At 55.3% G+C, this 25,423-nt stretch overlaps 1 protein-coding gene across 1 annotated transcript in view; it reads right to left on the bottom strand.

The window, feature by feature from the left end:
- Nucleotides 1–63: 63 nt before the first annotated feature.
- The window catches only part of SLC9A1 (solute carrier family 9, subfamily A (NHE1, cation proton antiporter 1), member 1), a 49,570-nt gene continuing 24,210 nt past the window's right edge, over nt 64–25,423 (bottom strand). The window contains exons 2-12 of the mRNA XM_005875137.2: nt 13,085–13,545; nt 9,652–9,902; nt 8,662–8,879; nt 7,471–7,673; nt 5,696–5,785; nt 5,223–5,293; nt 4,930–5,103; nt 4,546–4,660; nt 4,324–4,425; nt 2,497–2,569; nt 64–1,896 (exon numbers count right to left, since the gene is read on the bottom strand). Of these exons, the coding sequence (XP_005875199.1) occupies nt 1,565–1,896; nt 2,497–2,569; nt 4,324–4,425; nt 4,546–4,660; nt 4,930–5,103; nt 5,223–5,293; nt 5,696–5,785; nt 7,471–7,673; nt 8,662–8,879; nt 9,652–9,902; nt 13,085–13,545 (2,090 nt within the window). The 3' untranslated portion in view covers nt 64–1,564. The remainder of the gene's footprint in view (nt 1,897–2,496; nt 2,570–4,323; nt 4,426–4,545; nt 4,661–4,929; nt 5,104–5,222; nt 5,294–5,695; nt 5,786–7,470; nt 7,674–8,661; nt 8,880–9,651; nt 9,903–13,084; nt 13,546–25,423) is intronic.

Raw genomic sequence — 25,423 nt, 5'->3', positions numbered from 1 at the left:
CAGGTCCCCAGGCCACCCTCTGCCCCAAAGTCCCCTGTTCCCAGGAAACAGCCCTCGACTCTATTAAAAACTCATATGGATTTATTAGAATATGAAAAAATTTTGGTTTCTTCTGTACAGGCGGCAGAGCAGCAGCAGCTGTGGTGGCTTTGAACATGGTTGTCACGTCACCCTTGCATGGTGACTCCTGCCCAAAACAGCACTTGCATGGAGGGGGGACAGATGAGCACCCGCTGCCCAGTCCACTGGGAAGAGGGACTCTGACTATTGCACGATCCTGGGGGAGTGACCGGGGAGGACAGACACCACTCCCCCTGGGCCTGGCCATGGTAGCAGTGGGGATGGGAGTGTGTGCCTGTGAGCAAAGGCCCCTGGGAGCCTAGGACTCTGCCCCCCACCAGCCCCAGCTGGGTGGGCGATGCTCAGGGGAGGTCTGCTCCCCTGAGGTCTGGGCTCCACAGCCAGCTGGGTGCGGGGAACCTAAGAGGGAGAGGTTCCTGGGGCCGATGGGAGGGATGAGAGAAAGAACAGGCCAGCAGGACTGAGGTGCAGGCCCAAGAACAAAGGACCAGACGGCCCAGCATCTGTGAGTGGGAGAGGACCATGATTGGATATGGGGGTTCACTTCTGAAATCAGGGTCTTGGGGCCACAGTTACGGGTCCAGGAGGCAGAGGACCGACTTGGGGAGTGTTGGGCAGATAGGCCCAAATGAGGGGGATTCTCTGGAGGAGGGCCATGCAGGTCAGGAAGGAGGAGGGGAGGCCCCCCAGCTCCCAGCAGCCCCTGCTCTGGTGGGAGAGTCTGTGGTGGGACAGGCATGGCCAGGGGCTTTGAAAATGTTTTACAAACAGGAATGGCCTCTGTGCAAACAGATCATACATGGAAGTGGGACAAACAAAACAGATAAAAAGGCAGCACTGTCTGGAGCCCCTGATGGCCCCTCTCCTGACACCAGCCGCCGAGCGCTCAGTGGTCCCTGTGGGAGCAATCTGGAAAGCTGTTACTCACGGTCCAAGGCGCCCCAGCTCCACACAGAGCAGCTCAGGGGTGCAGCTCTGAGAAAGGGCGTGTCAGGGTCGCTGGCCAGGATGACAAAGCTGGCAGGAGGGTGGGTCAGATATCTGCTCCCCCTCACCTTTCCTCCGTTAATGAAGGGCCTGGCCTAGGCCAAGAGAGGCCTGGGCTCCTTCCCTTCCCAGGTGGGACCCAGGCTGAGCCAGAGGCTCTTTGGTTAGAAACTAAGACTGGTTTGCATGAGGAGGGTGGTGGAGGAGGAGGGGGCACCGAGGTCCGGGAAACTCGGAGGCCCTCCTCTGGGGATGGGAGAGAGCCGGACAGGAAGGGGCAGGGTCTGCTCACAGCCCAGCAGTTCTGCCGAATGGATGGGGAAGGCAGTTCTGGTGGTGGTGGCGGGGGGTGCTTCCCAGGAGGCAGGGGGAAGCCGTGCTGGGCCCAGCTGCCATGCAGGTCAGGAAGGAGGAGGGGAGGCCCCCCAGCTCCCAGCAGCCCCTGCTCTGGTGGGAGAGTCTTTGGTGGGACAGGCATGGCCCACTGGCCCCAGCGCTACTGCCCCTTGGGGATGAAAGGCTCTCCCTCCCCAGGCTCAGGGTGGGGGCCTGGGTCGCTGAGGCAGCGCTGTATCCTCTGGGAGTTGGGGCTGTCACTGGGCCCAGAGGTGAAGACATCGTCAGTGCCGGGGGAAGAGGGCTCCTTGGTCCGTATCATGATGCCCCCGTCATCATCATCCTCATCGGCCACCCTGGGGTCCCGGTTCAGCCCGAGGATCTTGCCCTTCAGCTCCTCATTCACCAGGTCCACAGACTCGGGCGACTGCGGGGAGGCGGGGTCGATGGTGATGACTGGCAAGTCAGCCTTCGGCTCATAGGCCAGCGGGTCTGGGGACCAAGAACAAGGCACAGTTGGCTTCTGCCCCTGAGCCCTGCCCAGCATGCGCCCAAACTCTCCCGTGCCAGCCGCTCCCACAGAGCCCCTGCGAGGGCAGCAATCCTGGTGTCTCGGAATTACTCCTCGTGGGCCTTTATGAACCCTCATCAGATAGTCTATCATCCCCTGTCTGGGACCTCAAAGGCAGGACTGTGTTCCTCTCCTCACACCCAGGGCTCCCATGCATGTTCCCCGTCAGACCAAGAATTAGGGCTCCTTTCCGAGTCACTGACACCCCAGGGACCCAGGCCTAAGAGAAGGTCCGCCCTCGCTTCCTCCACTTGGTGATCCCAATGGTACAGACGCCTCCTGCCCCCCTGCCAGGCACCAGCTCCCCGCAGACCTCACCGTCAGCCCACGTGGAGCACCTCTGTCCCTGGGGGAGGAGGGGGGAGGGCAGCAAGGCCATCTCCTGCCTCCACTGGATGTAGGAGGAGCTCAAGACTTGGGAGGAGGTCAGTGAAGGATAAGCCGTCCTCCCCGCTGGCTCTGGGAGGCCCTGAGCGCCCAGCCGCCAGGCCCCTCGCCAGGCACCCTGGGCCCTGCCTTACCTGAGCCGATGCGGGCCCGAGACATGGTGGGCGAGTCCAGTTTGTGGGCCGGCACTGTCAGGTAGTTGTTGATCTGACAGAAAGAGCAGACAGGTGTGAGCTCAGGCAACCCCTCTAATGGCCCTGGAGGCTGCTGGCCACAGGCGTGCTTGGGCACCCGCTCCCTCCTGGCAATTCCGCATCAGGCTGTGCCACACTGGCACTTCAGGGGTTCCTGAGGGCTTGGCCCAGGCTCCCCTCAAGCTATGCAATCTCCTGGGTGGCCCTGAACCTCCTGCGCTGCCCTGCCTTCCCCATGGTGCCACTGTCCCGGTCTAGCTCCAGCCACACCTACCCGCGAGGTACAGATCCATAAAGTCAACTCAGGAGTGGACACCCGGGTCCTGGATGGCCCCCAGGCATCTCAATGCAACATGTTTGAGATGAACTCAGCTTCTTACCTCCCCTCATAACCTTGTTCCTTTCTTGGCTGTCACAGCCACCACTCCCACCTACCCCAATCAGAAGGCTAGACGTGACCCCTGACTCCTCTTCCTCTTCCTTCAGCCCACCTCAAACTGATGACCAAGTCTTACTAGTTCCCCCTCCTAAATGCCCCTTGACCCTGGCTGGTGTTGCTCAGTGGTTGAACCTTGACCTATGAACCAAGAGATCCCTGGTTTGATTCCCCATCAGGGCACATGTCCGGGCTGCAACTTGATCCCCAGTAGGGGGCATGCAGGAGGCAGCCGATCGATGTTTCTCTCTCATTGATGTTTCTGTCCCTCTTCCCCTCTCCCCTCCCCTCTCTCTAAACGTCAATAAAAACATATTAAAAAATAAATAAATGTCCTTGAATCTACCCACTCCTTTCCATCTCCCCCTGCCACCATCCTAATCTGGGTTGCCTCCACCCCTCCCCACGTCACTCCCTTACACAGAACTCTTCATGGCTCTCCATACTTGTAGAATAAAGCCCAAACCGTACTCCATTAACAACCTTCCTTGAAAGCTGAACCCTGTTTTCTTTTTAAAATATTATTTAAAATTTTTTTTTACATTTTTATTGATTTCAGAGAGGAAGGGAGGGGAGAGCTAGAAACATCAATGATGAGAGAGAACCATTGATTGGCTACCTCCTGCACACCCCCTACTAGGGATCGAGCCCGAAACCTGGGCATGTGCCCCTGACTGGAATCGAACCTGGGACCCTTCAGTCCACAGGCCAACACTCTATCCACTGAGCCAAACCAGCTAGGGCTGAACCCTCTGTTTCTAGAATGGGCCACATTCTGTGATTGGGAACTTATACACTTGTTCTTCCTTTGCCCACACTCCCCCCATCGTGGCTCTGATTCCTAAGCTTACCCCACGCCCTCCCTCAAGGCCCCTTGCACTTCCTGTCCTACATGGGCCTCTGATGAGAAGTTTCGTAAGGGAGGGACTGGGCTGACTCACTCGGATTCACAGAGGCTTAGCACTTAAAGGCCGCTCAACAAATGTTTCCTAAATGAATGAACGAATGAATGAATGAGGTGTGCCTTCCTTTGTGATTTGGGGCACCTGTCTTTTCCCTGGGCCTTAGTTTTCTCACAAGAAAAAGAGGAGTCAAAGCACAGATGCCTGAGGATATGAAGAGGGGCCTGGACTCTTCACTGCTCCTGGCGGGGAGGAAGGCTTTCTGGAACCTGCCCTGGGCTCAGCTTTCAGCTTTCGAAACAGGTGGAGAAGGCAAAGAAACAACACCCCCAGATCAGAGTGTCCTATCTGCAAAAGGGCTTAGTGACGAGGATGCAGGAAGAGGAAGAGCCCAGAGAAAGGAAGGAGCCACTCCAGTCCTGGACACACCCTCTGTTCCAATTGCCGGGCCTTCTGTCTCCGGAGCAGCATCTGGTTCCAGGCCTCCTCGTAGGGGTCTGCCACCAGTGTGTGTCTGTTGTAAGACCGCAGCTGCGGAAGGAACAGCCGTCAGGCAGGGCAGGCCCCGGACATGTGTGGGGCAGGGCTGGAGCCGCCGGGGGGCAGAGGGGCTCCTGTCCTGAAGGGGGGTGGGCGGGAGCAGCCCCTCACCCGCTGCCTGGTCTTCTGCAAGTTGTTCCTCAGGATTTTGCGAATCTCCTCCTCCTTGTCCTTGGAGAGTGCTGGCAGGATGCGCTCAGCAGGCAGGTTCTTGGGGTGGATGTTCCTGGGACAACACGACACAGGTTAGGTCCCCAAGAAAGTTCCTGTGACCCTGGAGCCTTCCGGGCTGGGCCAGAAGAAAGTCACTCAGGGGAAGGCCTGGGTGGGTGGGCAGAGCCTCGGGTCCTCAGTGTGACCCTGCAGCTCTCACCAGCCCTGGCAGGATGAGAGGGGCCTTGCTCACCGCCCCCAGCCCCAGCGTGGCCTGCTCCAGGTTGGTGTGGAGGGGTTAGTGCGGGTGCAGAACCTGCCAGGTTGGCCACTAGCACTCACTGCATGGAGACGGTGGAGACAGCAGAGGGGATCTTGCCTATGCCACCACTTTCCACCAGCTCAATAGCCTGCTTCATCTCCATCTTGTGGTAGAAAGCGATGAGCTGGGGCTCCTTGGAGCGCTCGCCGGCTATCAGGCACTTCTTCACATACTTCTTGTTAAACCGGTTGAGCCTGGGGGGAGAAGGGAAAAGGTGGATGGAGCCAGCTCCTCAGGGTGGGGTGACACCCAGGCCCTGGGAGACCCTTACCTGCCCCTCCCCACCCACGTACCCACCAGGCCTGCCACCTACTTGTCCTTCCAGTGGTGGTGGCCGTAGTGGCCACAGATGTCCTCGATGCCTGTCAGAAGGTGGTCCAGGAACTGAAACGGGCCCAGGGCCAGGTCAAGTCTCACTACTGGGCTCTTTCCCTACCAAGACTTCTGAGGAGGCCCCCCCACCTTCAAAACTAGTGCTTCTCTGCTCAGATTAGCCCTGTAGTTCCAGAAGCAGCCAGGAGGTGGTGCCCATACCGCACTCATCCTGAACCCCAGTGGCACCTCAAACCCTCTGCCGCTGGGGCATGGCTGAACTCCCTTCTCTGAACCCCCCTGGGCCTGAGGCTCCCTCCTCAGGCTCCCAGCTGCTCATACTACACCTCCCTTTGACCTGTGACCTCAAGAGGCTTAAGGACCACCTGGTCCTGGGATAAGGGCCAAGGCATGGACTCAAGGACTAGCTACTCCCCAAACTTTCTCTGCAGCCAAGGGCCCAGCTTCCAGTACCTGCGTGTGGATCTCCTCGTTGATGGAGCGCTTCGTTTCTTGCTTTTTCTTCACAGCCAGAAGGTCTACCAGGGGCCGAATGGTCATACCCTAGGGGGCAGGTGGGTGTCAGGCCTCCATGCAGCCTCCCAGCTCCCCGGGGCCCCCTGAGGCTGGCATGCCCTCTGCTCCAAGGCCCCCAAGATTTCAACCTCCATGTGAGCATTTCTATAAAGGCAGGTCCCCAAGGCCTGCTCTTCCTGAAGACAGCCAGAGGTCTGAGAGCCCACCCAGCCACATGACTCACACTGGTCATCTAGCCCAGGCCAGGGGTCGAGGGCCTGGGGTGAAGTGTGGGCTTCACCACAGGCATGTTCTGCAGCCTCAAGAAGGCTAATGGGAGGACGACCTGGGCGCTGCCTCCCTGGCAGGACTGTGGCCGAGGGGCACCAAGTGGTGGCAGCAGCAGCTAAGTGAACTGCACGCTGCCTGTGCCAGAGCCGGCTGTTTTACTAGGATTAGCTCCTTAACACCTACAGCAACCGTAAGAGGGAGGTTCCTTCACTCTCCCCATTTCACAGATGAGGAAACTGAAGTTCAGGGGTTAAGTAACTTTCTAAGGTCTCACAGAAGTAGTAGAGCTGGATTCAAACCACCTCAATGCTGCTTTCATTGAAGATGGACTTGATAAGCCATTAGCATATACAACTGCAAAGGGAAGGTGATAAAATATTTTTGAGATGTAAGCAGGGCAAGAGGACAAAAGAGGCAGCCCCGTCTCCTCTTATATCAGGAAATAAGTGCCACCCCAAGGCTTCCTCTACATTAGTGATTCCCAAAGTGGGCGCTACCGCCTCCCGGTGGGCGCTGCAGCGATCCAGGGGGGCGGTGATGGCCACAGGCGCATTTGGGGGCGATGAGTAACTGCTATTAAAATTAAAAAAAAATTAATTTCCAGGGGCTGAGTAATATTTTTTCTGGAAAGGGGGCGGTAGGCCAAATAAGTTTGGGAACCACTGCTCTACATTTTCTCCTCCTGGGCAGGCAATGATGCTTGCCAGGATTCGTGTCCCAGGAAGACGGAGGGGATGGCAGGGTCTCGGAGGCCCAGACAGTATTTCCTCACTTGTCCATGGTTACAGGTCAGGTAAGGTGGATGCACACCATCCCAGGCTGGGCTTGCTTGGGGACTAGAAGCAGGGTCGGGGGAGGGCTCTCAGCTAAGCCTGGGTCATTCAAATGACAGAAATCACTGCCCAGCAAGCGGGAAGGATTCTTCAGGATCGTCTAGTCCAGTCCCCTCACTTCAACGATGGGGAACTGAGAGCCAGAAATGGGAGGAGGGTCTTTCCCAGGGTCACGCAGACAGCAGCAGAGCTTGGGCTGACTCCAGACCTCCTGCTGCCTGGCTCAGCAACCTTTCCAATTCCCTGTGTTCCCATTTTACAGATGCAGAAACTGAGACCCTGAGATATTAAGTCACTTTCCTAAAGCCCTATAATGGGCATCGTGGGCCTGCTAACTGTCCCTACTTCTCTCCCACTGGGTTCCTAAGTTAGGCAGCATTCTCACTCCTTTATACTCCAATCGGTCACTTCACAATGACTCATCACAATTCCCCCTTAACAACTGAGGAAACTGAAGCCCAGAAAGGAGGAGTGGCTTGCCCAAGGTTGTGAAGCAAGTTATTGGTGGAGCTGGGACTAGAACCCGTGGCCCCCTCTTGGGTCACATGCTTCCTCTTTCCACTGGCAGAGTCGGGTCCCTGGGCAGGGCTGCTCCACCCTGTCCAGCACCTGCACAAACACGGTGAAGAAGATGACGGTGATGATGGCGGTGAGGAACAGGTCGCACATGGGGAAGTGCTTCTTGTCCAGGAGGTAGCCCAGGGAGAAGGCGATGGCCCCTCGCAGGCCCCCGTAGGCGATGATGAACTGGTCCTTGGGCGTCAGCTTCACGATGCGGAACTTGTTGATGAACCAGGTCAGGCCCAGCACACCTGTCAGGGGGGAGGAAGAAGAGGGGTCAGCTGTCTCCAGCCCCTCCTGGCTTCCTCTGTCTGCAGGAAGCCTCCACTGGTAAGCCCCACCCAGTCCACTCATTTCCTGGGCCCCTCAGCCCAGGGCACTCTGACTCTCTCAATCCAAGAGCTGGGTGGATTCTTAAAGGGCCCCCCAACCTGGATGTACTGTAGAGACATCAAAGAGGCCTCCAGTGGCCAAAGGTTGGGAGGAGGATGGGAAAGAGATGAAACAGGGTGAAACCTATTAAATAAATATGATGGGTATATGGGGTCTACTTTTCTCTGGTTTGAGATTTTCCATAATAAAAAATTACACAATGCAGAGGTCTGGGTCCAACCTCAACCCTCAGAGTCTGTGGAGGACGAAGCAGTGGACTAAGGGTTTTAAACAGTGCACCAGGGAACCGTGACGCCCTGTCAGGTTCAAGACCACGGGCCTAACCGCGGAGCGGAGTCAGTGAGATGCAGGGTGAGGAAGCAGCAGTTGCCGAGGGAGGTGTGTCTGGAAAGTGTAAGCACCCGAGGGCCCGAGGCCCGGCCCGTGTGCAGCCCCAGTGGCAGCGCAGGTTGCAGGAGCTGCACGCAGCTTTGCAAGTGCTGAAGTCATCTGCGCCATGGGACAGCACGGGGACACTCACGGCCCCGCGGTGTGTGCCTTAGTTCCTTCCTCAGATCCAACAGGCCCAGAACCGCAGGGTCCCTGAGGCCCCTCCACTCCGACACACCCTGACTGTCTCCCCAGAGATCAGACTTGTTCCCCAAGGGCCCAGCACAGCCTCAGCATTGCGGAGAGGAGGACTGGGGAAGCCCTGCCGTCCGGCTGTGCTGGGAACAGCCAGGCACCAACCCTGGCCCCTACACACGCACACACACTAACACACATACACACGCACGCACTAACACACACGCACGCACGCACACACACACACACACACCTCCCCTGGCTCCGGCCCGGGGACCTCACCCAGCACTCGGGCGATGAGGCAGAAGAGCAGGGTGCTGATGACAAAGGTCCAGTTCCAGTGGTGGGAGCCGGCCACGGTGGAGACGCCAAGGAAGATGAAGATGAGGGTCTCACTGACACTGCTCCACATCTTCAGAAAATACTTGATGGTTGTGTGGGACTTGTGGGAGATGTTGGCCTCCACGTAGGGGCGCATCACCACTCCCGAGGCAATGAGTCTGAGGGTGGGGAAGAGCAGGGCTCAGGGTTCGGAGCCGAGCTGCACCCTCCCAGAGCCCCTCTGCTGCCGGAGGCTGACAGCGGTCTGTTGACTGAGCCCCTCTTATGGGCTTTCCACACCCGCTCTCTCAATCCTCCTAACCCTGCATATTCTTGTACTTTGTAAGATGAGGGAAACTAAGTCGCCTGCCCACTGTCACACGGCGGGCGAGTGACAGAGCTAAGACACAAACTAAGGTCTGACCAACTCCAAAGCCTGTGCCTTGTCCCCGATGCCACACTGCCTCTCTGCCTGCCTAACAGGCATCAGTGACACCTGTCCGTGGTTGGGGTTTATTCCCACACCCGGGCTCCACTGGCCCAGCTTTCTCCCTCTCACCCCGAATCCCGGAGTCCAGCTCCACCTCTGCACTTCCAAAGTCCTCCCCTACTGGGAACACCTCGGCATCTCCCTGTCTCTGACTTCAAGACCCAGCTGAGGCCTCAGGACCTCCAGGACTCCTCCCTTCAATTGCAGCCCTGAGCCTCCTGGCTGGGGCTGCTGAGGGGAACAGCTACAACCAAGGGGCTTCCTTTGAGACAAATAAGGGGAAAAAGTAGCAAGGCTGGACTTCCCAGAACTTTAAAGTCAGTGCTTCCAGGGGTGGTCCCAGGGCCTGGAGCTCCATCTCCTCCCTGGAGTTGGAGGCTGAGCCCTGGGGAGCTCCCCTGTGACCCTACGAGCCCAGGGAATCCAAGTGGGGGGCCTCCCCGTGCCACGCCCAGACTCACGCCATGATGCCCGACAGGTGGAAGAGCTCAGCGGACAGGTAGGCCATGTAGCTGTAGAGGAAGACGAAGAGCGGCTCGATGACACGAATGTGGGCAGTGAATCGGGAGGTGAAGGCGGCGATGACCCCGTAGACCACGCCCACAAAGACCCCGCCCAGGGACACCACGAAGAAGCTCAGGAAGCCGAGGACGATGTCCACGATGCCCACGCGGTCATAGTTGGCAAACTCCTCAAAGAGGTGATACAGGACCTGCAGAAGGTAAGAGGCTGGTCGGCAGGAGGGCGGGGTCCTGCCCCAAGGCTCCCTGGGGTCGGACCAGTGTGACCCCATCCCCTCCATGACCACGGCCACAAGAAGAGGCCACATGGTAACAGAGAAACCCTCGTGCCAACAGGTGCTCAGAGGACCTTGCTTGGGCCCTGCCGTGCCCAGCTGGTTATGAGGGGGGCTCTGAGGCCCAACTCTGGGCTGGGCTCGGGCTCTGCTGCTCCCTAGAGGAGTCACGAGGCAGACTGTTCAGTCTCCCGGTGCTCGTTTTCCTCTCTACAAAGTGGGGTAATAGGACCAACCTCACAGGGCTGCTGTGAGGGCTAAACTAGTTAATAAAGGCAGAATGCCCAGATCCGCGCCAGTGACGGGTGAGCTGCGCCTGGCACTGCTCGGTGGGCCTCTCACTGTGTGATTTGGGCAGGTCAGGACCCTCCTTCAGCATAAAGCAGGGCGGGTTCAGACAATGAACTACAACAGGACTTCTTAACCTCTGACACTTTCTGAACATACATATGGCCGGGCCGTACCCTGCCTGGACTCTCCGCCGGGGGTGGGGTGCGGGGGTGGGGAGTGGGCGGATAGAAATCTCTACTCAACAAGCTTCGCAGGTGGTGGTGATGAACAGCCACGTTCAGATGCTACGAATGAGAGGTTCTCTAAGGCAGCCCCACCTCCTGGACTGGGAAATGAACAGTCGCTGTAACACTTTGGTCAGATGTCCAAGTGGCACTTCACACTGTGGAGCCCTTTGCCGGTGGTCACCCTGCTTGACCCACAACAGCCCTACGAGGCAGGTGGGCCACGGGTGCCTGCCCCCTCGCTAACGGGGGCTCAGAGCGGCCCAAGCCCGGGGGCAGCAGAACCGGGCCCAGAACTAGTTCCCTAGCAGGTTCAGCTTTGAGGTTCTGCCCCCTCTCAGGTGCTGCCTCCCTGACCTGTTCCTAGACAGGTGCCAGGAGACCAGCTAGGAAGTTTCCAGACAAGGGGGCTGCGAGGGGACCCTCCAAAGCTCCTAGTACCTGGACAGCACCTGGAGGCAGGGAGGGGGTGGGGACTTGCTCTGAGACCCAGCAGCTCAGAGGCAGCCTTCAGGTTTACTGTCTGGGAATCGAGGCACTCACGTCACACCCAGAGCTCCAGAAAGGGCCCAAGCCGGGAGTCAGGGCAGGTCAGCAGCAGACGGCAGGTACGTTCTCAGCCCCGGGCTACCTAACCTCCCTCCCAGCCTGGAGCTCTTCATGGTCCTCAGGGTATACTGCCGGGGCCAATGGGGTGGGTGGAGAGGACAAGGTCCTCCTTTCCGGCCTGGCATCACTGCCACTGGGACTAGGGAGGCGGTGGAGCATAGTGGTAAGCACCTGGGCTCTGGACTCAGACTGTAGATTTGAACCTTGGCCACATCCCTTATCAGAGAATGTGACCTTGGATGAGTTAGGTGACCTCTCAGTGCCTAAGTTTCCTCAGTAAAAAAACGGGCAGAGCCCAGCCGGCGTGGCTCAGTGGCTGAGCATTGACCTATGAACTAGGAGGTGAAGGTTCGATTCCCAGTCAGGGCACACGCCCAGGTTGCGGGCTGAGCATTGACCTATGAACTAGGAGGTGAAGGTTCGATTCCCAGTCAGGGCACACGCTCAGGTTGCGGGCTTGATCCCCAGTGTGGGGCACGCATGAGGCAGCCAATCAATGATTTTCTCTCATCGTTGATGTTGCTCTCTCTCGCTCCCTCTCTGAAAAAAAAAATTGAAAAAAAAATTTTTTTAATGGGCATAACAACAGTGCCCACCTCATGTTTCTGTGCAGATCAGATGAGGCAATGCATATTCAGACAGGAAGTGCTCAATGAACACCAGCGGTTACTACCAGCACTGCCACTGCTGTGGTGAGGCGTGGCATGGGCCCGAGGTGGCCAGACTGAGGTGTCTACCCGACACAACCACGCCCCACTTGCTCCCTGGTAGTGCCAACCCAACACCCAGACCCAATGGGAGGACTTCATGTTTGGCACCCAGTGGTTTCAGACATTCGTGAGTGGGACTCCTGTAAGAACCCTGCAACCCCTGTTGCAGATGGAGAAACAGGCTCATGTGGTGACTCCGGGCGAGAGGGGTTGCTAAAAGAGGCCAGGACCACGGCCTGCCTGCTCACGCCAGGCTGCTGCTCTGCCAGCCTCATGAAGAGCGAGGAGGGGGTGGGGAAGGAGAGGAAGTCAAGGCTGTCAGCAGCCGACCACCACTGCCTGCCTCTTTTTTGAGGCGCAGCTTCCTGAGGGGCTGGAGGTGGAGGAGAGGGGGTGCATGTGCAAGCATGCAGGGGTGCACACGTGCCCTTGTGTTTTCCTGTGTGCGCAGCTACTGAGGGGTCCATCTGGCAGGGGGGATGTTTTCACAACACGATGTGAGTTGCACATACACGTATCTGTTTCCTGAGGAAACTGGCTGGGAGGAAGGTACGTGCAAGCATACAGAGCTGCTGTGTGCAGACCCTGCTTCGGGGCTGTCCGTTCTCACTAGACCCTGGGAGGGAAGCACTAACTCCTCTGTCACACTGCAGATGTCCAGGTGATGCCCAGAGAGGTACAGTCACTTGCTTAACGTCACACAGTGAGCAAGTGGCCAACCCATTTTACTTATTCACTTTTGGGGGTTCTGGGAGCAAGGTCCCTTTCCACAACGGCTGCCCTAGAACTCTGCACATATGAAACTCTTAATTTAAGGAATAATTATCAACACGAAAGCCGAAACACCCCTCCCAGACTGGTCTATAAAGGTTAAACTGGGCTAGGAAGAGGATAAGCAATTTAATCAAGATCATATCACAATCCAAGTCAGGGATGGCGCATACGACCTGGTAAGGCCAAGAGCTCAGGCCCTGGAGTCAGACGGACTTGGCTTCTAACCTTGGTTCTCTCATATTCTAGCAAGTTTGAACTTCTTTGGGCCTGATTCCTCCTCTGTAAAATGAGACTATTAAGCACCTCCTAAGGGTGCCATGAGGGTTTAGTAAAATCACCCATGTCTCATGCTCAGCGTGATGCCTGGCCCGCAGTAAGCAGGAATGGACATTTGCTGTTTTATTACGATTACAGGTGGATGTGGGTCACTCTGGACTTGGATTGGGGTCTGTGCCCTGTGTGTACATGGGTGTGTTCCCCAACCCCTCACCACAGTGACGGCGTCATTGAGCAGGGACTCCCCAAAGACGAGGATATGTAGCAGCTCGTTGATGTGAATTTCCTCAAAGACAGCCAGCACGGCCACGGGGTCCACGGCCGAGATGATGCTGCCGAAGAGCAGGTTCTCCAGGAGGCCGATGTTGTTGATCTGCTCGCCACCCACCAGGCACACGGCATACATGAGGCCGCCCAGGAAGAAGGCGTTCCACAGCGTGCCCACCACGGCGAAGATCAGGATGGTGCCCAGGTTCTCTGTGAACTGCCGCAGCGGCAGGAAGTAGCCTGCGTCCAGGATGATGGGTGGCAGCAGGAAGAGGAAGAAGACGTCCGACTGTAGGATGGGGGGTGTCTCACCCACACCCTTGATCAGGCCCCCTACCAGCAGCCCCACCACGATCAGCAGGCAGCTCTCCGGGACGATGCTCGAGATTGTGGGAATCACATGGAAACCTGAGGAGGGCGAGAGAACGGGAGGCTGTGGCCTGTGGGGAGCCGGAACAGAAGGTTGGGGACAGGGCTGTGGAGGAGGAAGGAAGCTGGCCAGAGGGGTACAGGCTTGATCTCAGGGGCCGCTCTGTTAACTCTCTAATCTCAACTTCCTCGCTGTAAAACGGAGGTGATAATAGCACAGGGTTCACAGGGTTGCTGTATAAGCCAAGTGACAATGTTTTTAAAGTGCTTTTTTCAAAGGATATACAGATGCTGTCTCTGTCACTGTCATAAAATAGCAGAAAGCCGTGGCTCTGTATGCCTCCAGAAGGCAGAAATTATACATCCATCACTGAGGCTCCAAGTACAAAGGCATTACCTAGGCCTGAACCCAAGCCATCCATCATCTGGGCACAAGTTCAGGGAGGCAGGCTCAAGACCAGGCATAACAATCTGACAATTCTGTCTAAGGGAAGACAGTGAGCTCCCCATCATGAAGGCTTTAAGCTGAAGGCAGACCACAGGTTGGTGGAGAAGTGACACAGGAGATAGAGCAAAGCACAGAAGAATCAAAGCGCATCAGCGCAGGATGGAGCTTGAGGATCGTGCCCTGCAGAATGCATGCAGCGACCTCCAATCCCAGACGTGCATGCTTTCCTGCCGAGCCCAGATAGCTGCTTAAGAAGCCAACAGCAATCCATCCGTTTTGCATGTGAGACAAAACCTACTCGCCACCCTGTTCCGAGTCCAACCCCACCTACTTTAAAGAGGGGACAACTGAGGCTCAAAAAGGGGAAAGGGCTTGCCCAAGGTCACAACAGCAAATGAGTAGCAGAATCAGGACAAACTCCAGGGACAGACTCCCCAGCTCCCAATAAACTCTGCAGTTCTGTAAGTCAACCCGTCCAATTTTCTCTCCCTATCAAGGCCTGAACATGCCCCTCAGCCTGAGACACACCAACCATCTCCCCCAGCCAGGTCCTGGTCAGCCAGCAGCAGCGGGCCACTCTGCAGTGGTCCACCCAGGGCTCTAAATCCAGAGCTGGGAGGTAGCAAATGTCCCCTTCTGAGACAGCTTCTCTCAATGCCAGGTTTGGCCCCAAGTTTCCTCTGGGTTTTTGGTTTGTTTTTGGGTGGGGAGGTGAAAGAAGGCCTGGGCATCTAGCTGTATGTTGGGTACCATAACCCCAGGGTCAGCTTGGTTAAGATGGTTTGGCACTTTGCTCAAGGTAAAAAGTCTTGCTTTCCTCCCTGTAAGCTCTGAGCAGGCAGATTCCATATCTATTTATACTTATACTAGAGGCCCGGTGCACAAAAATTCGTGCACTGTTGGGGGGGGGTCCCTCAGCCCGGCCTGCCCCCTCTCACAGTCCGGGAGCCCTCAGGGGATGTCCTACTGATGCCTTAGGCCCGCTCCCGTGGGGAGGAGCCTAAGACACAGTCTGGCCCCCCTCTGCGGGAGGCAACCAGCCAATCAGGGGAAGGCGATGCCCCCATCACGCCTCTGCTGCTGCCGCTGCCGGCCGCCACAGCTGCCTGAGCCTCAGCCCTTGCAGCCACCAAGGCTTGCCTGAGCCTCGGCCCGGCCCTCGTTGCCTGAGCATCAGCCCGGCCCTCATTGCCTGAGCCTTAGGCCTTCCCAGTGGCAACCGCCATCCACGGCCTGCCTGAGTCTGGGGCAGCTTCTGGAAGGACGTCCGGAAGATGTCCGCTCTAATTAGCATGTTATCCTTTTATTAGTATAGATTCCCAGGGCTGGGGACACAGTAGATGCTCAACAAGTATCTACTGACTTGAAAATGCACAAGAGCCCTAACCGGTTTGGCTCAGTGGATAGAGCATCGGCCTGCGGACTCAAGGGTCCCAGGTTCGATTCCAGTCAAGGGCATGTACCTTGGTTGCGGGCACATCCCCAATAGGGGGTGTGCAGGAGGCAGCTGATCGATGTTTCTCTCTCATCGATGTTTCTAACTCTCTACCCCTCTCCCTTCCTCTCTGTAAAAAATCAATAAAATATATTAAGAATAAAAAAACATCTTGCCTTACAAAAAACAAAAGAAAAACGTTTAAAAAAATTGCACGAGGCTGGGCCATTACTCATGTGATTCCCAATAGCCTACCTGACCAGGTCTCTGTCTCATTACCCCTGAGGTCCTTGGGAAGGAGGAGAAACATCCCTCCCATGTCCAAAGCCCCTCCTACTCTCAGGTACTGATCTGGGAAGTGTCAGAATAGCTACAGGTCAAGACTCACACTCCAAATACTCTCTAGGCCCAGAACCTGTCACAGTGCAAAGCACCCAGGAAACATTCAAAACATGTTGGGGGAAAAGAACACATCTCCATCCTAGGCCAGGAGAGGACCCCAAAGCCATCAGGTCCTGACTTCAAAACAGACCTGACCAAAAGTCACCTCTTTTGCTAAAAAGTCCTCCAGTCTTTGCAGTGCCCACCAGTAAACCCCCAGTGTTCAGCTGGTTGGTACTGGGAAGGGTGAGGTCATATTGACTCCAAGTCTCTTGCTATACAGGTTAAAGTCAAAAACGCTCAGCACTGCCTCCATCGTTTGGTCTTGCTCATGTCCCATGCTCCCTACTGTAAATTATTACGGTTCAGCCTTGCCAAATTCTTTGTAATTCCCTCAAATAAGCCATGTCCTCTTTTTCCTGCAGATTCCAGCTTGTCTCTTCAGAACAGTTCCTGTACCTCTACCCCCACAATGTGTGGCTGACACTATAAGCTTCTGCCTGCCTCCTCCAGGAAGCATTCCCTGACCACTCCCGTCCATCCTTCTCTGATGTCTCTCATCATCTTCAATCCACAGTTGTCACTCAGCTTCCTCTCTCTCCCTGACACCCAGCAAGGACAGACAACCCATGCAAAAGAGGTGGAAACAGGACAATGGCACCACACTCCCAGAGAAGATGGGATGGCATGGAGGCTTAGGGGAGCTGAGCTCCTCCTGCAGGCAGGAGCCAGGAGTCCAGCTCTAGCTCTAGCCAGCAGACCTTGTCAGCACCCACCCCCACCTGCCCTAGAACCGAGCACCAATGGCTGCCTTAGGAGAAGGCAGACTTTAAAGAGACAGCACAGGGCAGGTGGCTGATAGCTTTCACTTCTACCTAGCAGGTCAGATCTTTAAAAGGCCCACAAAACTTTCCTGGCTCTAAGAATTGCCAGACAGTGCACTGGAGACCCAGAGAGGGGCCACAGCCCCTGGGGGGGTGGGCATGTGAAACAAGCCAAGAGCAGTAACATGACGAATGTTCCTTACTCCTAAAGGTGCACCACAGCCAGGTTCTGTGCTGGGAGCCTGGCACACAGCATGGCTTTCATGCTCACAGCAGCCCTGAGGGACAGGCACTGTCCCCATTTTGCAGAAGAGAAAGCTGGGGCTCAGCAAGAGTCGGCGGCTTCCCTGGAGTCTAAGGGAAGAGTTCTACTCTAGCTTCAAGCATCTCAAACTTGTAGCAGAGAGAGCTCATTGATCCTCACTCAGTGCGTGTGCGCTCTCTGAGCGAGGCCGGAGCTGTGCACTGGGGACACCCAGGTGGCGCAGGGTCAGAACCTTTGTGAGGAGCTCGTGGGGATCACCATGCTTTCCTCAACCTCGGGGCCTTGGCGCCACCAGGCCTCCCCCACAGGTGAAGAGAAAGAGGCATTCCGACGAGAGAAAACCTAGAGCTCAGGAGGCAGGACATGCCCGGGCCTCCCAGGACTAGGGCTCGGGCCTCCCGACTCGGACACAGTGCACCTCCTTCCAAGTAAGGCAGCTCCCAGAGTTCCTGGGGCTGGAGCCAGGTGCTCCCCCAGGTCTTCCTGTGTTGGCCCTGCCCCTTGGGAGGCCCTGCCCCTCAGGAGGAACTCCGGGACCTGACAGGCAAGGGAAGGGGAGGGCCAAACCCAGGCAGAGGATCGATGCGTGGCTCCTTGCCCACGGGAAAGCATTAAAATTTCCCAGGGGCAAGACGGTGGATTCTGTCATCAGGCACCAAGCTCAGCTTTGACTGGTCCTCTCTCCAGGCCCTGACTCCACCAGTTGACCCTATCCTGCAGGCTGAAGTGTCTCCTCAGAGTGCAGGAAACTTGCTGACACCAGGTGAGATAGCACACACTTGTGGCCGTGGTGACGTCACCAGCATGGAATCAGGGGCGGGGCAGTGTCAGTTAGAATCAAATCTGAGCTGTGAGAGCTGGAACAGACTGTGGAAAACATACAAATCCTCTATTACGTGGGTAGGGAAACCGAGACTCAAAAAGGTGTTAATGGTCATGTGAATGATTGCACCACGAGAGCCCATGAAGCTCCAAGTCCAGTGACCTCTCACACCACTTGGCTTTTCTGCAGAGGGTGCCCGGTGCTGCCAGAGCAAGGACCCGAGGCATAGAATTCAGCATTTCCGAGCCACAGGCAAACCTGCCGACACAGTTCGGCACTGGTCTCCTTTTAGGTGGAGAGACTGGGTGAGGGAAGAGATGTTTCTTTTCTTTCTTTTTTTTTGGGGGGGGGGGGGGGGGGAGGTGTTTCTTATTCTGTCCAGTACAGGTGACATAGGGCAACTGGGGATACTGAGGGAACACACACACTCACACACACTCTCGCTCTTTCTTACACACATTCACCCATAGCTCTCTCTCTTAACGACACACATACTCTCACACAGCCTCACCATGTCTTTTTCACACACCCACACTCACTCTCTGACACACTCTTACATGCACATGCACTCACCCCCACTCTTGCTCTCTTATACACATACTCTCCCTCTATTACACAGTCTCACAACCTCTCACACACTCACCCACACTCACTCTTACACACACACACACACACACTGAACAGACACTTGACCAAACCTCCCTCCGACGCTTCTCTGCTCTTCACCATGAGAACGTTTTGTTTATTTCTCCCCAGACTGTCCCCCTCTGCTGAGGCTGGTGCAGAAGCAGGCAGGCAAGGCAGCTCCATGTCATCCCTGGCTGCCAGGGTGACCGGACACCCCTGACTCCCCTTTCTGTATCTCTCCCCAGGCCTGGGCAGTCAGCGGGGAGTGCTGGGAAGAGGGGCCTCCTCGGCCCAGCAGTGCTGGGTCACCAGGGACTGAGGGGCACACAAGGGGCTCTGCCGCCCTAGTTCCCGGCCTGACGACTCTGGGGCTGCAACTCAGCCAGGTCCCAAAGGATTTCTAGTTGCACAACAATTCCATTTCTTTAACTCCCTCTTCAACTGCCCCAGCAACCAGTCTCAAGTACAGTAATGGAAGGTAATACCTCCCAGAGAAAGCCTGGCACTCTACAGTTCGCAGCGTGAGCTCTGACATTCTTTAACTCATCTGCACCTCACCACAGCTCTGGGAGGTCACAATTGCCATCCCTTACTTTTTTTTTAAAAATATTTTTAAAATTGATTTTTAGAGAGAGCAAGGGAGAGAAGAAAACATCAATGTGAAAGCAAAACATCGATGGGGCCCTAGCCGGTTTGGCTCAGTGGATAGAGCGTCGGCCTGGGGACCAAAAGGTCCCAGGTTCGATTCCGGTCAAGGGCACATGCCTGGGTTGTGGGCTCAATCCCCAGTGGGGGACTTGCAGGAGACAGCCGATCCATGATTCTCTCTCATTGTGGATGTTTCTATCTCTCTCTCCCTCTTCCTTCCTCTCTGAAATCAATAAAAATATATTAAAAAACAAAAACAAAACATCGATGGGCTGCCTCCTGCTCGCCCCCTACCCGAGAGTGAGCCCACACGTGGGCATGCGCTCAGACCAGGAATCGAACTGCCAACCTTTCTGTGCGCATGACTCCGAACCAACTGAGCCACACCGGGCAGAGCTGCCCCTACATTTTCTAGATGAAGAGACTAAGGCACAGAAAGGTTAAACAACTTGCTTAAAACCATGTAGCTGGTAACTGATTCAAACCGAGGAAGAGTCTGTGTTCTTAGCCACCCACCACATTTTCCCTGGTTTTATTCTTATTTTGTTTCTAAGAGGAACATGGACGCCCAAGACTACAGAGGCCCAAAATGGTTCCCAGAGGGCCAGATGTGGTATTTATTTCCATGAGCTCTTCTCCAGGGAAGTCTCACTACTCTTCCCTTCTACTCTGGTGGCCTAGCAAAAAACCCCAGGAAATCCTATCTTTTAAGCCTTCCTCCTCCAGGAAGCCCCCCAAGTTAACCAAGCCAGAAGGGATCTGTCTTCTCTACTAAACTTCTAAGGCAGGAGGTGGGAATGATCGGACTGCTCAGCCCCTGCCTGCCTGATCTGCACTCAGCTCCGGTCTCCAGGGGAACTGCAGTGTTCTTTGGGGTAGCAGGGGCTCTGATTCTTCTCAATGTTGATTCCTCCCCCCATCAACATCAGCCATGACGACCAGAGAGAAAGAGAAGCCAGACTCAGCTGCTGCTTCAGCAGGTTCACACCAGACCAACAGAGACGAAGACACGTGGCAGAGTCGTCCTGCCCTGGGTTCCACGCAGGGTGCAGCCTGACGAGCTGGGTGACCGTGGGCAAGTGACACTATTTCTCCTCACCCCACCTCACCCCACCTGAGCAGCACCTCTTGGCATCCACCCTGTCCTCTGCCCTCCTCCCCAATCACCTAAGCTCTCCATAAACATCTGTGGAATGAATTTCACTCCAGCGGATTCTCCCCACCCCCACAGGAAAGGCAACTGGATTGAGAGTCCCCGTGCAGGGAGGTGGAGAATGACTCACACAGGAGAGGAGGCCAGGGCCAGGGACTCCGACTATCCGTAAACAGTCCCTATGTGTTGACAAGATACAGAGCCCAGCAGGCAACAACAGGTCTGGCGAGGGAGAGGTATCCAGGCAGCCAGCAGGAGTTGCAGCTAAGAGGGGTGGGGCAAGACCTCAGGCTCCAACGACTCTTCTCCTGTCTTGTTTTGGGTCCCTGGCAGTTGCTGAAGGGATCCACACTGGTTGATTTTGATTTTTTCAAAATGGAAATATGCTGCTTTGGTGGTTTTATTTTACTTTTTTATTTATTGATTAAAAATTTTTTTTATTAGAAAGGAGAGAAGAAACATTTTCCACTTATTTATGCATTTACTAGAGGCCCAGTGCATGAAAATTCATGCACTGGAGTGGGGGGTCCCTCAGCCCGGCCTGCCCCTCTCACAGTCTGGGAAACCTCAGGGACAAGAGGTGACCCGGCGATCAGGGGAAGGCGATGCCCCATCACACCTCTGCTGCTGCCACTGCCGGCAGCACAAGCCTCGGCCGGCCTGGTTACCTGAGCCTCGGGCGGCCCTGGGTGGCTGGGCAGCTGCCATCTGAGGCTTGCCTGCACTTGGGCCAGCCCTAAGGGGCTGGGGGGCTGAGGAACTCTGGAGGTGCGAGGAGCGGCTGGGCCTGCCTGGGGGCAGGCCCGGTCTTGCCGCACGCCTGCCATCCCAGCAGGGCTGAGGGGACTGGGCGCCGCCATCTTTGAGGGCATGGCAGTCAATTAGCATATTCCCTCCTTATTGGCTGTGGGCACTGCCATCTTTAGCGATGGCGTGAGGGTCAATTAGCATATTCCCTCTTTATTAGATAGGATTATTTGAGTCTCATATGTGCCCTGATCAGGGATCAAACCTGCAACTTTGGTGTATTGGAACGACACTCTAACCAACTGAGCTACCCAACCAGGGATGCTTTGATGATTTTAAATGGAACCGATGTTCCCTGACAACTCTTTTCCAACAGTATTAAGTAGAAGGAGAAAACCTCCCAGTGATTCTCCCTTCCCTGCACCCACTGAACAAGCTCTTCTCCTCAACCCCCAAATCTACAGTGTTAATAGAGTGGGATACAAAATTCCAAAATTTTCTACTCTATAGCTTTAAAAGTTTGTATAAATGGTACATTCTACCTACTGTGCTATAACTTCTATAAGGCAGAGCACTTTACTGCAGCATCTCATTTTATTTTCTCAACAATCCTATTATCCCCAACTTAAGTAAAGAGAACGTCAGAGGGATGCCCACTTATTGCTCCAAGGAGCCGGGGCTACAGAGCAGTATTTCAGACCCAGGATGACCCACCCTGCATCCCCCCAGCCCCCGTGGAGCGACCTCACTGCCATAATGTATTGAACAGCCAGTCCCTCCACATGGCATTCTGGTGAAGGCAGGTTTCTTACACTGAGATCTTCCAGCCAGGCCCTAGCTGGTTTGGCTCAGTGGATAAAACGTCGACCTGTGGATTGAAGGGTCCCGGGTTTGATTCCAGTCAGAGGCGCATGCCCGGGATGCAGGCTCGATCCCCAGTAGGGGGCGTGCAGGAGGCAGCCAGTCAGTGATTCCTCTCATCATTGATGTTTCTAGCTCTCTCTCCCTCTCCCTTCTTCTCTGAAATCAATAAAAATATATTTAAAAAAAAAAAAAAGAGCCCAGGCAGGCCTTGCCTCTGTGGCTGGCAATGAAACCAGAGGGCCTCAGCTTGCACTCTCTCTGCACTTTCACCTGACCCTGTGGTACCACTGGCAGCAGAAAAACCTAAATCACATCCCTTTAAAGAAGGCCCTTCTTGGCTCCACAAATTTGACCATGCAGAGTGGAGAGGGTGGAAGCACAGAATGCCTGAGCTGGAGAAGAACCTGGGATTAGTCTGGTTTCAAGCCTCCATATCCTTCCTTTCCTGGGGCCCAGGTGTGGGGCTCCCCAGCTCAGGCTCTCCCTACCCCTGCCCAGCCCCTCCCTGGCCCTGCCCGTGACTCCTTGCAGACAGTAGCAGGAGCTCCAAGCACCAGTCTGCCACATGCCTGGGGTAGGGGAAGAAATAAGAGGCTTGATAAGAAAGGTTCTGTTTCAGAAACTTTAGAGCCATGGGAAAGCTGGATTTTACTTTTCTCTCCTTTTGGTGGGGGTAGGGTAGAATTTGCAAAATACAAATTCTGTAAAATTGAGTATATCAAGTACCTGTTGTTTTTAGTGTCCCTTCCAGGTGAAAGTCACTTAGCTTAGCAGCCTAACAGTGAATTAAATCCATTATATAGAGAGGTTGCAATAGGAAAGCAACACAAAGAGAAATTCTACCATTTCCAGGACAACAGCTCTGCAGAAAGCGAGTCAGGTGTCCCATTTTCAGCTGCTACAGAGGAGGAAGGGAGCTGCAAAGGGAGAGCCAACCTCAGGCAGGGCTGCTGGGCGGGAAGAGAGAACAGCTGCCCAGGGAGGTATGGGGCCCCTGTACTGCTATGGAGTCTATTAGGTGCTTCAGTGCCTGGGTGGTGATGAAGAAGGGGTGTCCCGCACCTCTCATCGATAAGAGAAAATGACTCTCAGACAACAGAACCTGGAGTAGGCCCAAGAAAGCAGAGAGCTTCCTGGAGAGGTGGGCATGGGTGACCTTAGGCCGGTGTGTCTGGGTGCGGCATGGGGTGGACCTGCAGCGTGGCAAGGGCACAGGAGCAGAACTCGCATTTCCCCACCTCCAAGCCTGTGCTTCCTACAATGGTCTCTGTCTCCCCAGCATCGCTCAGCTGCTCAGACCCCAAACCCTGGAATCATCCTGACTTCTTTCTCTCATTCCCCACGTCCAATCCAGTGGCAAACCTGCTGGCTCCACTCCCTCCCTCTACCTCTACTGGCCGCCCTGCCTTTCCTTGAGCACAAATGCAATCCTACCCTAAGACCTTTGCAGTTGCTGTTCCCTCTGCCTGAAACTCTGCACTACAAGGGTGGACGCAGATTCTCCTCATTCCTTTCAGGTTCTTGCTCAAATGCCACCTCCTCAGGGAAGTCTTCTCCAGGCCTCTCTACTGGCTTCCCCTGCGGTATCCTTCTTAGAGCACTTACCACTTCCTGACAGGCAGCATGTGCTCACTGATGGTTCCCCTTCCTCAGAACACAAGCTCCGTGAGGGCAGACCATCACGACCACTGTGAACTCCAGCACCTAGAATTGTGCCTGGCACACAGGAGGCTCACAACCAGTATCTCTGCTCAATGGGTGGTCATCTCCTGCCTCAAGGACCTCACAAGGTTGTTGTGAGGATCACGTGAGATGAGAGCATGGAGCAGACCCTGACCTTGTCAGGGTGGGCTAAGGGAGAGCCATGCCAGCTCCTCCGGCAGCTTTCTCCAATTACCCACCCCCAGGGCAGGAATTGGTCACACTCAGCCCAGCAGAGCCTAGGGCACATGGCCCTCCACTGAGTCTGCTCACACCGTGTGCTTGGTTGGTTGCCTTCCCTGCCACACCACTCCTTAGGGGCAGGGACCCAGTTTTATCCATCTTCTCGACTCTCCAGTACTTAGCACAGAGCATGGCACATGGCGAGGATCAAGACTTGTTCTCTGAGCCTGCTTGACTCAAGGGCAGAATTCCTGTGTGATCTCCTCATCTCCAGTGTTTGGCACTAAATGCTAGCTGAACTAGCCTGAACCCAAAGGAAGGGCTGGAGTTAGGGAGGGACTGGAGGCACTGGGGATGCCTTCGGGGAAAGCAGCAGTATGTGGAAAGGAAGGGCAGCGGGAAGGAGTTGAGGATTCTTTCTTTCTTCCTTTCTTTCTTTCTTTTTTAATGAATTCATCATTTCTTCTCATGAACTCTTTTTATTTATTGATTTGAGAGAGAGGAAGGGAGAGGGTGAGAAGGAAAGAGGTGGGGGGGAGGGAGGGAGGGAGGGAGAGAGAGAGAGAGAGAGAGAGAGAGAGAAAGAAGCACTGATTTGTTGCTCCACTTACTTATGCATTCACTAACTGTTTCTTATATGTACCCTGACAGGGATTGAACCCACAACCTTGGCATATCGGGACGATTCTCTAACCAACTGAGCTATTTGGCCAGGGCAGGGTAATAGAGGATTTCTATTGGGAGCAAATGGCAATGAAGGCTGGAGAGGAAATAACTACTTAGGTAGTCATAAAGCAGCCATTCCTCTGGTTCTCACTAAAATGGTGAACGGCAAGTAACAGATGAGGAAAAGGAGAGGTCCAAACATTCACCCAAGGTCACAGGGTAGCCCAGAACCAGGGCTCAAATCTGTGACCACTGACTCCCAGCCCAGTGCTGACCTAGGGCCAGATTATAAAAGGCCTTACGTATCCTTAAGAGGGACGTCTGAGGCAACCTGGCGAGCCAGGTAGAGCCACCAAAGGGCTCTGACCTGGGATCACGTGAAAGTCCTGCCTGCAAGCACCTCAGGGAGGAAGTCAAAGGAGAAGACACAGGCCCCACTCCCACGCTGGCTCAGCACCCTGGGGTGGGGCAGAGCTGTCCACGGCGTGTTATTAAGTCTAGGCTCCAGGGGCAGCTGCCTCTTGAATATTCCAGCAGGATGGGTGAGCCCTCCCCACCCCACCTCCAAATATGCCTCAAGAGACCAGAAAGCTACATTCGGAGAGAGGAAGGGCCTGAGCCTAGCCCAGGCTGGGGATCAGGAGACTTGAGTTCCAGCCTAGACCCTGCCACTAACTCACTAGGTGCTTTGAACAAGCCCTTGCCTTTCTCTGGCCTCAGTTTCCCCATCCTTGAGGTGTGTGGAGAGCCTCTCCAGCTCTGAAATCTGACCTCTGCTATTGGACAAAGCTGGGCTCTGTAACATCCACCATCTCTATCCAGGCCAACAAGCACAGCGTCTGGGCCCAGAACAGTCTTCCTGCACAGCAAGTTCCCACAGGGCAGAACGGGGCAGTGTAGAGAGGCCTGGTCTGCTACCATGATAGCTGGCTTCTATCCCAGTTCTTAACCTGAACTTCTCCATGATCTCTGGCAAATCACGATACTGCCCTGAGCCTCACTTCCTTCCTCTCTAGCATGAGGATAAGCAATGCTCATGGTCCAGGGTAGCTGTGAGAAAGATAAAGAAATGGAGGCAAACACACACACACACACACACACACACACACACACACCCCACTCCAAAAAACAAAACAAAACACCCAGAGAGCT

This window comes from Myotis brandtii, unplaced genomic scaffold (genome assembly GCF_000412655.1).
Source record: "Myotis brandtii unplaced genomic scaffold, ASM41265v1 scaffold456, whole genome shotgun sequence".
NCBI lineage: Eukaryota > Metazoa > Chordata > Mammalia > Chiroptera > Vespertilionidae > Myotis > Myotis brandtii.
The sequence above is the reverse complement of the archived record's forward strand: the minus strand, read 5'-3'. Positions and strand labels throughout refer to the sequence as shown.